At 41.2% G+C, this 16,520-nt stretch overlaps 1 protein-coding gene across 10 annotated transcripts in view; it reads left to right on the plus strand.

Annotated features, from left to right (window-relative positions):
- The window catches only part of peli3 (pellino E3 ubiquitin protein ligase family member 3), a 40,982-nt gene that overhangs the window by 7,315 nt on the left and 17,147 nt on the right, over positions 1 to 16,520 (plus strand). For 4 of the 10 annotated variants that reach the window (XM_076882021.1, XM_014411811.4, XM_076882017.1 and 1 more), the window contains one exon: positions 9,819 to 10,019. In XM_076882021.1, the coding sequence (XP_076738136.1) occupies positions 9,847 to 10,019 (173 nt within the window). In that variant the 5' untranslated portion in view covers positions 9,819 to 9,846. Of the gene's footprint in view, positions 1 to 6,900; positions 6,978 to 9,818; positions 10,020 to 16,520 lie in introns of all 10 variants that reach the window. The other 6 variants (XM_014411815.4, XM_076882019.1, XM_023154365.3 and 3 more) reach the window with 3 other exon arrangements.

A 16,520-nucleotide genomic window follows, 5' to 3' on the forward strand; every position in this document is an offset into this window, starting at 1 on the left:
AATAAAAGTACTTTTAGAATTAGATTTTTTCACAAACTTAGATTTATTTACATTTACTTGAGGTTAGGGGTTGACACATCAGCATGCAGTCAGTTCTTACTAATGACCTACTAATTTTATTCAGGTGTGTTGCAGCAGGGACACATTTAAAAGTTTCAGGAGTCCTCAAGGACTGGAGTTCAACACCCGTGGTCAAAGTGCTAATTTTCATTCTCACGTTTCACAGCCAACAGAACCACATCCTCACCAAAGAGGAGACCCTCCCCGACTTGGCTACCCCTAGATATCCGATCCATGAAGAGAATCTGTGGCAAAGGCCAGCCACCAGAAAGGTGTTTGACTTACTTGCTACAGTTGTAGAGCTTGAATGGCCCATAACAACTGGCCAAACAGCCCCAACTCCTGAAACTCCCTCCACAGGATACCCCGAGGGACTTGGTTGAATGTTGTCTCCAAGTCCTGAAATTACATTAGTACATTGGTTGGCCAAATGCTCACAACCCCTTAAATATCTTCAAGAACATAAAGAGCTGGTTTAGTGTTCCACGACCAGGGCAAAAGTGGCTTTATTTCTCCTGAATCCAAGGGCTGACTAACGGATGGACTCTTCTCTCGAGTACCCTGTGATAGACTTTCCCTGGGAGGCTGAGGAGTATGATCCTCCGGTAGTTGGAGCACCCCCTCTGGTCCCCTTACTTATGGGGGAGTTCGCCTTGTAATAGGAAGGTTGCCGGTTCGAGTCCTGGCTTGGACAGTCTCAGTCGTTGTGTCCTTGTCCTTGGGCAAGACACTTCACCCGTTGCCTACTGGTGGTGGTCAGAGGGCCCGGTGGCGCCAGTGTCTGGCAGCCTCGCCTCTGTCAGTGCGCCCCAGGGTGGCTGTGGCTACAATGTAGCTGCCATCACCAGTGTGTGAATGTGTGTGAATGGGTGGATGACTGGATGTGTAAAGCGCTGTGGGGTCCTTAGGGACTAGTAAAGCGCTATATAAATACAGGCCATTTACCATTTACCTACTTAAACAGGGGAGTCAACAACCTAGTTTTCAAATCCAGAGGCACCCAAACCCCCAAACCCACCCAAAGACATGTCAGTCCTGACAGCCCTACATCATCCAGAATCTTCAGGAACTGAGGGGGAATCTCACCCACCCCAGGGGTCATGCCAGCGTGCGGTTGTTTAACAACATCAGTGTGAGAGCATTGAAGTCCCCAATAGAGTCTCTGTGTGGAGCACTCTCCAGCACCTCATCCAGGGATTCTGGCACTTAGGTACAAACGATAGTCAGGACCTGGGGCCTGAGGAAAACTCCAACGCACAGGCAGCGAGCCAGGGAGATACATTTGCACCACTGCCTCCCATTGGGAAACTCCAGGGTGGAGTCCACTCTCCAGAAACTGGTTCCAGAGCCTCTTGGCATGAGCCCAATTACATCTGGTTGGTATCTGCCAACCTCCAGCACCAGGTCAGGTTCCTTCCTCACCAGTGAGGCGGCATTCCAGGGATCAGAGCACCAGGTCCTCCACCTCTGACTGCCTCCCAGTCCACTAAGGACCGTAGAATATTACATTACAGAGCAATCCTTACCTTTGAAGAACACATCTTCAAAGGTAAAGATTATTTTAAGAGATAGAGATAGATCATGTCTTTTCTTTGGTAATACTTGCATATTAACACCCTCTTAGAATACTCTGGCTTTTAGAAAATGAAAATATTAAAGCGACTACAATGAAAAAACTGAGATGAGATCATCCCATAATAGCAGCACTCACGTCTGATGTGGAGAATTTGGACAAACCTGTAATAGCATAACATCCTGACCTTGACAAGTACATTTTATAATAGTTTAACAACTTAAAGATACCCAGTGCGGGCAGAAAGACACGTGCAGAGATCAGAGGCTGACTTTGTTACCGGGGGAGGGTAATCGTTCATGACACTGGCTTGTAGGATTTGTACATAATAAAGTGTTACATGATGCACAGTACACATGCTCTGTGGCTCTCTGCCCTGCTTTCAAAAAACAAAAATGTCCACATCGGAACTGATGTTTAATAAAGTTACATGTTTACAAATATATCTGCCCTTATTTTGACAACTAAACTGGATTTATGGGGAAAATAATACGTTTATTAATCTCAACCAGAGTGACTAAGAATTCGTCCAAGGACAGAAGTAGAACATCTTTATTTAAATAGATTGAAGAACACAACTAGTGAGGCAGTTTTGTCCTGAAGCCATATTTCAATGCAGAGTTCATTTGTCAGGGGAATATATTTAGCTCTCTGTTCATTTGTTTATAGAAGAGACAAATTTGGCTTTTCTGTCTCTTGGGCCTTCTTCCCTTTCTTCCACAGACAAACTTGCCCTGCCTCTTTTTCTTAACCATTTATGACATTTAATTGAAGTAAAAAATGACCTCTAAATTTACCTAAAGCCAAAATTGTCATCTCGATGTTTGTAGAAGCAACCTGATCTGTATTAAGTGATAATCAAGAAGAAAAAAACAAAAGTAAATATTGGGTCAGGTCTTCACAGTTGAATTAATTGAATACTTGCCTAATAAGCGAAAAGGTTTTTAGAAGTAATGTCTTACAAAATATGCTTTTCCATATTTCATAATGTCGTTCTCTACTCCTGAAAACTGTAGTGTGGCCCTTAAGGACAAATCACATGTCATAGTATAAGCACTAAAACTAAATCTGGAAATGCTACAAATAAAAAACAAAACATTTTAGGTCCTATTAGTTATTCACTTTAATAGTTACTCTCTCTCCCCCCCCCCCCCCCCCCCCCCCCGTCTCCCATGGAAGAAGGAGGAATTCATAATCTGTTAATTATTCACAATTTTTGAATATTTTTCAACAATGAGACAAATTATATATTATAAAAATCAGTATTTACTTACATACCTTCACAACTATGTCAATAAGCCTTCTGCTGCTTTACAGTCAAACTATTGTAACTAAGTACTTCTGGCTACAGTAGCTTAGCAAGTGTATCCACTCTGCTCAGAGCTGCATCCCTGTGTCTGCACACACAGGATGTGACTGTGGGTTTATTAGAAAATGTGTGGCTTAGAACAGGCAATTCATCACCCTGACACTTGTGCGCATGCACTTGCTGACACATATAATCAAACACACAAAAGCACCCTCCTCTCTTCTCCATCCACAGAAAGTAATTTAAGGTTTCTTGTGTCTTTTCTTTCTCCGTGCTCCACCTGTCCCTGTCATTTAAACCCCAGCTTCTTCTATTTTCTACATTGTTTCTCTCTTTCTGATCACCTTCTTCTTATAGTAGCTTTCATTCATTTCCTACATTATTTTTCATTTTCCATGGATTTGTATGGAGGACCAGAAGAGTCACATGCATCAAATTAAAGCATTTTGTGCTTCAGTAATGAATTGTGCAAAAATAATAATAATAACAATAATAATCCATTATTAAATTCATTTACAATTTCATTTTGCGATTCTTTTATTTATTTAGATATCATGCTAGTAATGTATTGTTTGATAATTTACTTTAAAATAAAAGGACTAATTATGTGTTAATATTTTAAAATGAATTATGAATCATTAATAAATATAAAGAGAATCAATAAGAAGTCCACATTTTTTGCTCTAAGGTCATCATTTTATGTTAAGAACGTAGCCATCGTTGTCAAAGATAAGAGAAGGAAACTTTGTGACCTGTGCAGATCCAAGTGTTTACCTGCTAACTGACCCACAGAGTTTTCAGTCAGGAGATTGTCTCAACCCCACTTTTAAACCCTCCTGGCACCACATTATTGACAGCAGGAACATAAAATAACACACTGTTGTGTAGAACAAGTCCTCGACACCCTCGCGTTCAAAACGTATTTTGATAGGAGGAACAGCAAATTTAGACACATTTGACAGGGATTTCCAGTTGGTGAATTTAAATGTATGTGAATGATAGAGCATTCTGATTGGCTAATTTTTTTTATTGGTGGATTGGGTAAAAAAAATAGTGCAGAAGATATCAGCCTCTTTGTCTCCTGCAGTGCAGATGATTGGATGAACCACAGGGATCAACTGCTGCCCAGACTGTGGACTTAAATTTCAACGCTCCAATTACAACTTCCAAGCAGTTCAGCTGTTTTCTTGTGGATTCTAACTCCTTAGATGAGTATAATTCAAGTGATTTGAGTCTGTGATTATCATTTGGCTTAATAAATTATCCTGCAGTCAAAAAGACTAACTCTTTGTGAAACACGTAAAAACCTGAGCATTAGTTTACATCTTATAAATAGCTCTTACAGGTTAGTCCAGCCTTTAACAGTAACAGATCTTTGGGGCTTCGTTTTCCACGTAGTTAGCAAGTGCATTGATATAGAGAGAAGCTGCCAAGGTGGGTGTGGCTGGTGAAATTGGTACTTTAAGCTATTCCAGAAATAAATTTACCCTGTCCTGCTCTCACATATCTGAGGGCTTCTTCTGTGACAAGCTCATTATGGTGGAGGTCATCCTCTCTTCATCCTCTCTTCTTCTAATTTATGTTTTCTGGTTGAGCTACGACCAAAGGCTCTCAGGTACTGGCCAGTTCTTAGTTGCTACCAAAAATCCCCTCTGGCATTTTCTCATACAGCCTTCATAGTAATTAAGACTTCACGGGACAATGGCTGGAACTGTTATAGAACTTATAGTCTTACATTTAGCAAAAACCTGACCGGTGGGATGTTGCCACCCTCAGGTTCTTGGTAGAAAAGGCTGGCCTCTGATGACGTGTGCTGTCTTACCTTGTTGTTGAACCTTTGCCACCAGGAGCCAAAGCATCATCCTCCTCTCTTCAATGGCAGGGAGAGGTCTCTGGAAAACCACCAAGTTTCTGTTTTGAAGGAAAATTGACTTTGCAGCATTCCAAACTGCATCTTGGTAAAAACAGGAAATGAACTGTGGAATAATCTGATCAGCCAAGGCGGTGCATTATATCCATTATATGTGAAAGGTTAGCATTAATGTGGCGCCAGTGTCCGGCAGCCTCGCCTCTGTCAGTGCGCCCCAGGGTGGCTGTGGCTACATGTAGCTGCCATCACCAGTGTGTGAATGTGTGTGTGAATGTGTGGATGACTGGATGTGTAAAGCGCTTTGGGGTCCTTAGGGAGTAGTAAAGCGCTATATAAATACAGGCCATTTACCATATGTGAAAGGTTAGCATTAAGTACTAAGGAGCCAAAGACTGGCAGATATGTGTCCCGTCTTTGTGGACGTCGAGGTCCTTATTGTCCGGAGCTGCGTTCTAATGCCAGAAGTAGCCTTCAAGCTCACAGGCTCACTTTTTGACATCTTGTATTTTACTTCTCGGATTTTAACAAAGGAAAAGTCAAAGGAAAGTTTGAAGATTAAGGCTTCAAACTTTCGTTTCGTTTATCGTTAGGGCTTATCAGATGTTCCCGTAATCCTCCTCTAGTTCCACTGCAATGGGTCTTGGCTGCCAGGGGCTTCTCATGGTTCTTCTTCATTCACCTTTTTACACACTACTCTGCATTTAATCCTGAGATATTATTCCTGTCTGGCTCTTTTGACCTGCCTTCCTCCGCTCACCTTCAGCCACATGGCTGCCCCCCCTGAGCCTGGTTCTACCAGAGCTTTCCTGATAAATGGAAGTTTTTCCTTTGCACTGTCACCAAGCGCTTGCTCGAAGGGGGTCGTTTGATTGTTGGGGTTGTTTCTATATTATCTCAGAATCTTTATCTTACAATATAAAGTGCGTTCTTGATATTTGACACTATATTAATAAAACTGAACTGAATTCCAGTGGGTGTGGACGCTTTAAGAGTAAATACAAATTTAAAACTGTAACACAGAGAGTTTCGATCCTTTGTAGACGCTCGACCCAGCTGGATTTTTACTGGGTGAGGTGGGTTTTGTTTTTTTAAATTTTGGGGTTTTAGTTTTTGCTGTATGTTATTGAGACAAGCATCAGGACCCTGTTATCTAATGTCAAATCTTTTCTTTAAATCAATGGTAAACAAATATAAGTGAATAAAATCTGAGAAATGATTTTTTGCAACTTTTGCTTGACTTTTTTCTGTGTATGACGACAGACAGTTACATACTTGCATCGGTCATGTAGTAAGGAAAGGTGCCTGCATTAAACAGGCTAATGTGGGCGGAGTTTCTTGCTTGTTGAAACATGTCTGCTGCCACAAAATGAGGAAATTCATGCTCATGTACTATTTTTAGGATTATATTTGTAGCTCCTTGCTGTTAATGTTGCTGCTCCGTTAAAGTGTGGAGCAGCAACATTACCACCACGTAGCAGCTGCCCCTGTACATGCTGATCTACATGGTAGCTGCTGCAGTCAGTAACTAAGCAGAAACCTGAGTTTCAGTAGAACAGTTTTTATATGAAATGAAAGCTTTGTGCTTTTAGCTAATGTTATGCCAGCCTAGCCATGAAGGGGAGTTAGTGAAAAGCTTTCCTTTCATTTGTTGGAATAGCGTGCACATCGATTGGAAAGCTGTTGGGCGTCTAGCACGGTGTCCCCGTTAGTTCAGATGCTGTTCTGTTTCACTAAAGAGTTCTAAAAATGTAAGAATAACTTGTAGAGAGAATTGTACTTAAGATTGAATCATAAATAAATAATATTCTAAATATAATTCCCATTTGTGTGTATAATATAATAATAATAGATGTTTAGTGTGTCTGTGATGTTACTTATCTGTGACTGATCTACATCTAACGTCTGAGTATGTTGTGACTGTAACCCAAAAGCCTTCTTCAGTTCATTTACACTGTGATGAGCTGCCTTAGATACCGTGAATGCTAACATGTGCTTATTTCTATATTTAGGATTGAACTGTGCTGAATGCTTTACCTCACTGTTGTGAAAATGGCTTTGAGACTAATGGATAGTTTTGTTATTTTACAGATACGTGATATTCTGCCTATGAAATGCAGTAGTTGGTTTCCATTTAGCTCTGTCATTGTAAAAGCTCGTTAGGATTGGTGAGTATTTCAAATGTGTTTGAATCACATTTGTTTTGTTTAAGAAATGCTCTGTACAATGATCACATGACAAATGTATTTAGTTTTTTCTTTCCCTCTCCTCTGTGAATGTGGATGAAAACAAGATAAAGAAAATTATAAATGTATGAAGCATGTGCAACAAATATTTTTCATTCTTTTAAACAGATTGAGACATGCACTGACCAAACGTAGACTTTGATATACAACAGACTTCCTCTGAACCTCTCATAGAACTTATCAGTAAGCTGCAAAGCTTAACGCCTTAACTTCAAGCTTCGGTCTACGGCTGCATTGCTGAATCTCTGTCTTCAGTGGATGAAATGCAGGACACTTACTCATCTCTTCCACTTTGGCTGTTGCTGTGTACCTTTACTTGCTGTGTGGCTGCACGTCAGAGCTTCAGTAAACAAATCAAAACCAATTCAACTTCAGGACAGAAGCATGGTTCATTTGTTTATACTGTGTTATAATCCAAAGGATTATTTAAGTTATATCTGACAATAATTAATATTATAAATAAAAATGTTAAAGCAGTAAAAAATACTTTTGGACCATTTTATAGATGAAAATGTAAAATAAAATAAATAATAACGTTATAATAAAACATTAGAATGATGGCTTGCACATATCTCATCAATCTCAAAACCCATCTTTTTCTCAGCAGAACATCGTCCATGTCTGCTCAGTGTTATAAATATATTTTAGGGCGTCATGATTTGAATTATTAATGTCGTGCGACTCACAGGGATATTTTTCTGTGGGGTCCCAAAACCTTGGCAGCACCCACGTGTGCAGCTGAGACAGTTTAGCTGCTTTACATCAAAGCGTCCACAGAGGAGACCACAGTGAGACACCAGAGGACATCAGGACTGTCCTTCAGTCTTGTGGAGTCATTTCACTCTGTCGTAGCTGCTGCTGTTATGTTAGACCGCTGCACACTGACTTTGTACTCCTGGATACTGTCCTGAGTTTCAGAATACTCTGGAGGAACTGCAAGTATCGTCTACTTTGTTTTGGGGCTTGAAGGCAGCAACTTTCAAAGAAAACACTGAAGAATCTGGGCCGTGTCCGGCTTTTACTAAATTACTATGAGAGATTAATATTTATGGACATTTTGGCTTTTCACAGAATATTTCCTGTAACAGACATTTTCTTTGTAATCCTCACAATCAATTTCTGTGCATGAACATGGTAATAGTCTTCTTTCAGACCACACTCAGGACTTGGTTAAGTCATTCACAAGTGTCTTGGCAGTTGTTCTGGGATCATTAGACACATTTCTAACTAGTTTTATTAAAAAGGCTCAGCAGAGGATATAATTCCTCCATCAGCTCAGGAAGAACAGATCGTAATAGACAGTGAGGCCTGCAGAAACCTTGGTGTTGTAATTTGGGACTTTAAAAATAAAAACAAATGTAATGAATGAGAACGAAACATCACTGCAAAGCTCTCGCACCCTGAACCCAATCTGTTCCAGGTCCTCCCCTGTGGTAGGCACTACACAGCACTGCACCCCACAGGCGGAAACCCTCTGAACACTTAAGTTTCTACATAAAAGACTCGTCACACCTGCTGCTGAATCAAAGAGTCCTTTTTGTTTTTGTCTGTCTGTTGCTATTGTCTGCATTGTGTGTGTCTAATCTGCCACATACACTGAAATCAAAGAAATACCCAAATACTCGGTCTGCATACTGGGACAGTGAAGCTGATTCTGACTGTCTTTCAGTCTTTGCTATGTCGACCTGGGTTGTTTTGTACTGAGTGGCTCTGAATTTCTCATCCCAGGACTTGAAAATTGGAAAAACAGGCTATGTTGGATATGACTTTTGGTTTCTCAGCATCAGAAATTACTTTTCTCATGTTTAACCTGATTTCTTCTGTTTTTGGCATCATTCTCCCTCAAGTGACGGCTCAGACCTGATGTTTTTATACTGTATGTGAATTAAAAGCTAACCCTCAGCTTTAACTTGAAAGTTTGAACAGCACATCATGGTTGGCTCTATGACTAAATCAAAGAGTCATTTTTTCTCAGGGTCATAATATTGATGATTGAAATTTATGTTTTTTTGCTGAAATAATTTTGTTATTTGTAAAAACAATTTCCAAAGAAAAGTATTATGTTCAGAAATACTATGATGAAAAATCTCTCGCTCTGTTAAAAAAGGACGTTCATACTGTGAGGCAACAGTGTTAACACCACCACATTGTTGCTTCGCAGCAAGAAGGTCCCAGGTTCGAATCCACCAGGGCCGGGCCCTTTCTGTGTGGAGCTTGTGTCTGTGTGGGCTCTCTCTGACTTCCTCCCACAGTCCACAGACATGCAGTTAGTGGGGTTAGGTTAACTGGTGAGTCTAAAGTGCACACAGGGGTGACTGTGAGTGCAAATGGTTGTCTGCTCTCTATATTAGCCTGTTGCCAAAACTGTTAAATTTAATAGTTCAAGTCACCAATTAACCCAACAACAAACGAATAACGAACTCAAATAGCTGAAAACTCATGTACACAAAGGAAAACATGCAACCTCCACACAGACGGGGCCACAGCCAACCAGAAGACTGGAACTGGGAATCTTCTCTGTGTGAGAAAACACTGCTCTGGTAGAGGTGGTAGAGTTCGAGGAAGCTATGAATACTTTTATATTGCAGCCTGTGTGCTAATGTTGACCTATAATTCATGCATGAGATTGTTTGCATTTTATCATCTGTCACACCATTGTGATATGATCAGATATTAAAGATGTGCTACACTACAACTTTAAATGTACGTTTCTCATTCAAACGCACAGGCTTTTATGATTTTCTTCTGACCTGTTCTCCCCAGCAGCGAGCCCCAGCTGTGGCCGGTGGGCATGGTTTTGGAGGGTAGCTCAGAGGCGTTGTGTCCCCCCCCATCTCTGGAGCTGCGCCCATCCTGCAACAAGAGCCAGCCCTCGCCTCCTTTGGGCTCAAGCTCACAACCCCACGATGGAGTCTTTCCTGAGGACAAGGAGCCTGTAAAGTATGGAGAGCTCGTCGTCTTGGGGTATGATATTAAAGTACTGTGTGCTCTGATGTACGTCTGATGTTAACTTCATGAATCTGCCTGATTATACAGGTGTGTTCATTCATGTTTGGAATTCTTTGTCTTCCTTAGCTCCAAGTCATTTATTAACTGAAACCGTCCCTAAAGTTGGACTTCCAGTTTAGAAAGTCCAACAAAAGCAGAGCATTGAACATGCTCTGTCTGTACACTGCGTACAGTGCACTGTGTTGCTAGCAACGCATGAATGGCTCAACCCTCTGCCAAGGAGCAAAACAAATTCTCTTTCTTTGCTTTTCCAGCTTTACTACTGAACAAATGTTTAAGCTGGGAATGATGTCACTCCCAGTTCTGACATTTGACCTTTGAGTGTCAAAAGTTCCACATTAAATGGAAACCGTGTTTTAGCCATGAGATGCATTTGATAGACAGATGAAAATATTAGTAAATAAGATAATAATTCCCATCTTATTAATTTCTGTACTCTCTAGATGTGCTGTAAAGATCTTGATGCACTATATATTTTCTTGATTAGAAACAGTAGGTCAGTGTAGGTCACATGCATGTATGGAGAAATGATGATTCAGGGAATAGGCTAATAACAGTCAAGCCCCAGATTTTCATTTGGCGTCGAGGTCAAGGATATCTTCCTGTCTGCTTCTGAGCCTCTTTCAGTGTGGGTTTGATTTTGAGATTGAAAGTCCAGTTATGACCAGTTGCACTTGCACATCTGGAATTTCACCAGGAAGCTTACTTACTAAAGAGCATAAACTTGCCAACTTGTCTTCAAACTGATTTGACGACTAGTTTTCAACCACTCGAGGTTTTGCAGACATGTAACCAATAACCATGTGACATTAACTTGACCCATAATTTCTCTGTATTAAGTTCTTCTTTTTTAAGTGCTCTGCAGGCTTCATGAAGCTATTTCAAAGTTGTTATTTGAACACTGCTGCTTTTCAAATCATTTTGAGTCTTGTCTTTGTACTTTAGATTGGAAAGTTATTTCAAGCTAAATGAAAGTGTATTAGTGTATTACCAGTTTTACCTTGGTAGATGTGCATGCGTGTATCACTCCTATCAGCTGTGTGGGCTACATTTTGTGGGGGCGGGTCAGGCTCTTTGGAATTATCAAACAACCTGACGCAGCACTAATGTTTTTGTCACTTTTTACAGAAACTCAAAGTAATGCGAGTACTTCCAAGCTTTAAACACTGAGTGGTCGTACTCTGTCCTGCACTCCATGTTATCCATTGTTGATCTGCACATGTCTGTTGCTGCCACGGAGTCGCACGCTCGTACGTCACTGTCATGAGACACTCTCACAAACAAAATCACAGTTTAGTAACACAGTGACGCAGCCTGCTTACGGGAAAGTACCGGTAATGTAATTACTTTTTTGGGAATATTATCCCTTATATAACGCAGGAATGACTTAAAGACATAAAGATCTGGATGCCATCTAATTTTCTGATTCTACATTCAGATCAAACCGAGGTTATTGGCCGTGACACTAATAATCGTAGAAATAGAAGGATCTAACCAGATTCTTACTCTGGACTGCACTGCCTCGGCCTTCACTGTGAGGAGCGTCGGAGTCATTTTCGGCCAGGATATGTCCTTTAGTGCACATATCCTTACTGACCGAACACAATCAGTCAGGCTTGCAACCAGAGACCATCCGCCCTGCCACTCAGCACTGGCTCACCACAGGGATGTGTGCTGAGTCCACTCCTGTACACCATCTACACCACTGACTGCACCCCCCTATCCCTGCAACATCATCATCAAATTTGCAGACGACAGCACGGGGCTCATCACCAACGATGATGACACCGCCTACAGAGATGAGGTCCAGCGTCTGACAGAATGGTGTGACTACAATTACCTCACCCTCAATACCAGGAAAACCAAGGAAGTGGTCATGGACTTGTGCAAGACAAAAGCTGATCCCCCTCCCCTGTCCATAAAAGGTGAGTATGTGGAGAGGGCGTCCTGAGATGAGTTGGAACAGGCTGCAAACCTACTAGTGTTCTTCTATCACGCCACAATCGAGAGTGTTGCCATCCCTGTGGTACGCTGGTTGCACAACAGCCGATAAGAAGAGACACCAGAGGGTCATCAGAACTGCAGCGAAGGTGATCGTCTGTCCACTCTCCCCCCTGGACTCCATTGTCAGCTCTAGATGTCTCTCTAGAGCCACGGCGATTATAACCACCACCTCTTCAACATCCTGCCCTCTGGCATCAGGAGCAAAACCAACAGACTAAAGAACAACTTGTCAGAACCATTAATGCAAATTAAGAGCATGAGCAGACCTCTGCCATACAGTCATTCTGTCGCTGCTATTGACTCTGTGCGATATTTTGGTCTTTCCTTTTTCTGTACAATATTCTGGCAGATGTGCAATTACCATCCTCATCCTTAATGACCACAGCCCTTAAACCCTTATTTACTTATTATATCATATATAATCCCCTTGTACACACACCCACAATGTTTCTGTAACTCATACACTGTGTATATAGTGTGCTTATAGTGTGCTCACGTGGTATCATGGGGTTATTTTAACAAACGAAGGACATTTTGCCTGATAATTATTTTCATCCTCCTGTAACTTTACTGTATAAAGAGCTAAAACCTCTTTCAGGAGTAGTTAGTCGTTATAAGAAGTGTTTGTGAACTAAAAATGAAGAATGTGGGATACTGTTTGTCCGTGATTAAAACTGTTGTGCAGGTGAAGCCAAAGGCAGGAATGCTTCATCATATTTTAGTCTTTGGCTTGGAAGGAAGTTGGTTTGGAAGCATATTTGGCGATGCTTCATCCTCTGCTTTGCGTTTGTGTGGGAGCCGCATCAAAAACCCGTCCGTTATGCTAGCAGTGTCCAAGCGTTCTTTTTTTTTTTTTTTTTTTTAATACCGTGCCCCCCCCCCCCCCCCCCCCCCTGCAATGGCCCTGCGCCCCTCCTGGGAGGCACACCCCCCATTTTGGGAACCACTGGGCTAAAGTTGTGTCTCGTTCCTGGAGTCTCTGCGTCATCACATCCTTATCTTCTCCATCCACCCTGAGAGTAGGTGAAGTTGTTCCAGAAATATTTGTTGTTAAGCAGTGTGCCAACATGCTTTCAGCACACTGAAATCTTTGGCAATGACTGAGCATGAATTTGACTGAGCCTGGTGTTCGCAGGTCTTGCTTTAGCTCAAAATGAACCAGAATCTGTCATTTTAAACAGATATGGTAAAAAATGTCTGATAATGATGAAAAAAGTCCAGCACTCTTGCAAAGTGTCATATGTAAGCAGACACTAATGAAAAAACAAAAATAGGACTGACCCAATGCTCAGCAATGGATGAGTCTTTAAAGCATACTTTTACTCGTGTTGTGCTTTTGCGGGGAGTTTTTCCAGCTCCTCGTGATTTGTCAGCGCTCCTCACTCCGGATGTTCCTGCTACCTCTCTCTCCTCTCTGGCCCCAGCAGCTAGCTCCTCAGCGACTGTAGGACTGTGTACGCTCGCTGCATCTGTTATCAGTTCCGTGAAGTTGCAAAGCCTTATTTTCCTCCTAAAGACCTGCAAAAACTTATTCATGCCTTCAACACCTCTTGATTGGACTACTGTGGTTCTCTTAGTCCAAAATGCTGCTGTATGTCTTCTAACAGGTGTTAGAAGGTACGATCACATCACTCCAGTTTTATCAAATTTACACTGGCTCCCTGTCCATTATCGTGCTTATTTTAAGATGCTTTTACCTACTTTCAGTTTTATGTTTTAAATAAACACCCAGCTATTGAAGCAATAGCAACTAAACAGCACTGAGATCATCTACCCAAATGTTTTTAGTACAGCCGAGGTCTCGATTAAAGCATAGAGGAGATCGAGCCTTCTCAGTTGCAGCGCCTAGACTCGATACTCATAGTTCAGAGTCTATACAGTCTTTCAAATGCTATCTTGAAACTCTGAAGACTCTGAAATTTTTTTTACATTGGCTTTTAATTCGAGTTCATTTTGAGTGACACCAGGTCCTCTTTTTGTGTGTTTTTATGTTAAATATATTGTATTTGCTTCTTGCTTCTTTCTATTCGCATGTCTTATTTTCCTGTATTTATTTTTTCTTTTGTTTTCTCTTGTTCATGAACTAACTTGTGAAGCACTTTGGTCAACTTTGTTGCTTTTAAATGTGCTACAGAAATAAAAATGGACGTTGATATTGACAGTAGCAGAGTTTTGCTAAACCAGACAGACTATCATTGGAAAATGTTGTTACTGCGTAGTGACAAAAATATTTATGTGACCCTGAAAGGGGATCCAGCTCGTGGTTACAGCAAGATGGTGATAGATTGTCTGACACAGCTAGAAAATGACAATCCTATGGACTGCAGGGGAAAGCTACACCAAGTCTGTACTGAAAACCCAAATGCCACCCAGCCATTGGCTCAGTTTTTTGGATAATACCAGGGTGGAAATAAACTCTCAGGACATACCACAAGTCACTGATCACATTAACTTGGTGGACAAACACATGACGTTCACCAGGGAGGATCTGAAAATTAAAGGCTAGATTTCTTAGACTGTGAAATTCAGTAATGGGCATTTAAAAGTTATCATGTAACATAACCAACACATACAGATGAGTAAATAAGGTTTGACTCTTATCCAGTGAAATACAAGTTTGACACAAATTGTGTTCATTCTGTGTTATGAAACACAATGAAAACCATCCTCACCCACAGATGCAGCAGCAAGAGCAGCAAAAGTACATGATATCAAAAAAGCATTGAGTGAATGTGAGGACGCTCCAGGTAATCCAGGAGAGAAGGATCACCGCTGCATAAACGAGAACCTTCAGTGGTCCCTTATATGTGAGCAGGCCCATTTTTTCAGAATGCCACCTCTCTGTGGCTTTCAAACCCCAAAACACTTTGCATTAAAAATAGGTCCACTCCCAAGGTCAGCTGCCCTGGGACAAACAGGTTGATGCAGTGCACTCTGTTAAGTTCCAGGAGGATTGCTGTAAATTACACATCAAGAAAACCAAACAACCTCTGATTGAATGGATGCACGATACAGAACAGCTACCATGTGAGGCTAGGATTATTTACACCTATAGGCCAGTAATAAGGGGTTCAAGGATTCAAGGAAGCTTTATTGTCTTTCTCATTGCATGTTTCCATGAGGTGGAACAAAATTACCCATGGTCCCAGTTTTCCATAAAAACAACAGAATGACAAGTAATAAAACAGTACCAAATAGAATAATACAAATAAGTGAAGTGCAACAACCTGAGTAACAGTATGGAGTATAGATATAGAAGTGTTTCAGTTTCAGTTTTATTTCTATAGCACATTTAAAAGTCTCAGGTACATCAAAGTGCTTCACAGACGAGCCGCATTTGCGGGGTTACAGCAGTAAAGGAGCAGGAAATACAATTATCAGCAAGAGAAATACAGTTATAAAATGGTGACGTGACAACAAGCATGAACCGGGGAAACGTTAAAAACTAAGTTGTTTGGAAGGCAAGCTTGAACAGGTGGGTTTTTAAACGTGATTTAAAGGATTGGATCAATCGGCAAGCTGTTCCAGAGTTTTGAGTGTAGGTATAAATATTTTAGCAGCAAAGTATCAGCTGATTAAGGTACTACAGTAGCAGTTTCTTGTCCATTATGCACTGAGAAGTCTCAGAGCTTCTGGAATGAAGCTGTTTCTCAGTCTGGTGGTTTTGCGTTTGATGCTCAGCCTCCTGCCTGAGGGGACAAAGAGTGAGTGTGCTGTGTGAGTGGGGTCCTGCATGATACAGGTGGCCCTCTTCCTGCATCTGGAGGTGTATATTTCTGTGACGGTTAAGAGGCTGCCTCCGACAACTCTCTGTGCAGCCATCATTTCAAACTAATCCCTCTTTCAAAGATGAGGGTGATGTGCACATCCTGGAGAAGGAGGAATGCTGGCTTGAGCACAGAGTCAATGAGGTCATTTATGTGAAAAGGGAAAGACCGTCTCTGAACCAAAGAGGGGCCAGGGCTGCATCTTTCACCATCTTACGGTGCAGTGTGCAGCCCTTCCTCAACTCCCCTTGAATGGTATTCATGACCATTGTTCAATATCAGTTTGCATATCACCACAGTCTGACCACACACCTCACTGTCAGTCAGCAGTGCTAGCTTTGGTCATTATGCAAATGCACTGTTTATAAGTCTATGGAAACCTGCAGTCTGCTGAGACTGAAGAGTTCATTTGAGTGAAAAGTGATGAAACGTTTCTTCCACTGAAAATGCAACGCTCAGATGACAAGCATCAGTTTTCTAGGATTCTAATTCATGTTATTTTTCATTCAGATGGTAGATCTGCACATGAGCTGTTGCTTAACAAACAGAATTATAATTAAATGTTATTCAGCGGTTACACGGGATGGTTAGTGTAGGCTAAAACTAGTCATTTGCAGTATTTTAAAAGATTTTTGTTGACCTTTTTTTCTTTAATCTGACTGCTGAGTATACTGACTTGCCTCTT

The sequence above is a fragment of the Maylandia zebra genome, linkage group LG3, assembly GCF_041146795.1.
Source record: "Maylandia zebra isolate NMK-2024a linkage group LG3, Mzebra_GT3a, whole genome shotgun sequence".
Taxonomy (NCBI): Eukaryota; Metazoa; Chordata; class Actinopteri; order Cichliformes; family Cichlidae; genus Maylandia; species Maylandia zebra.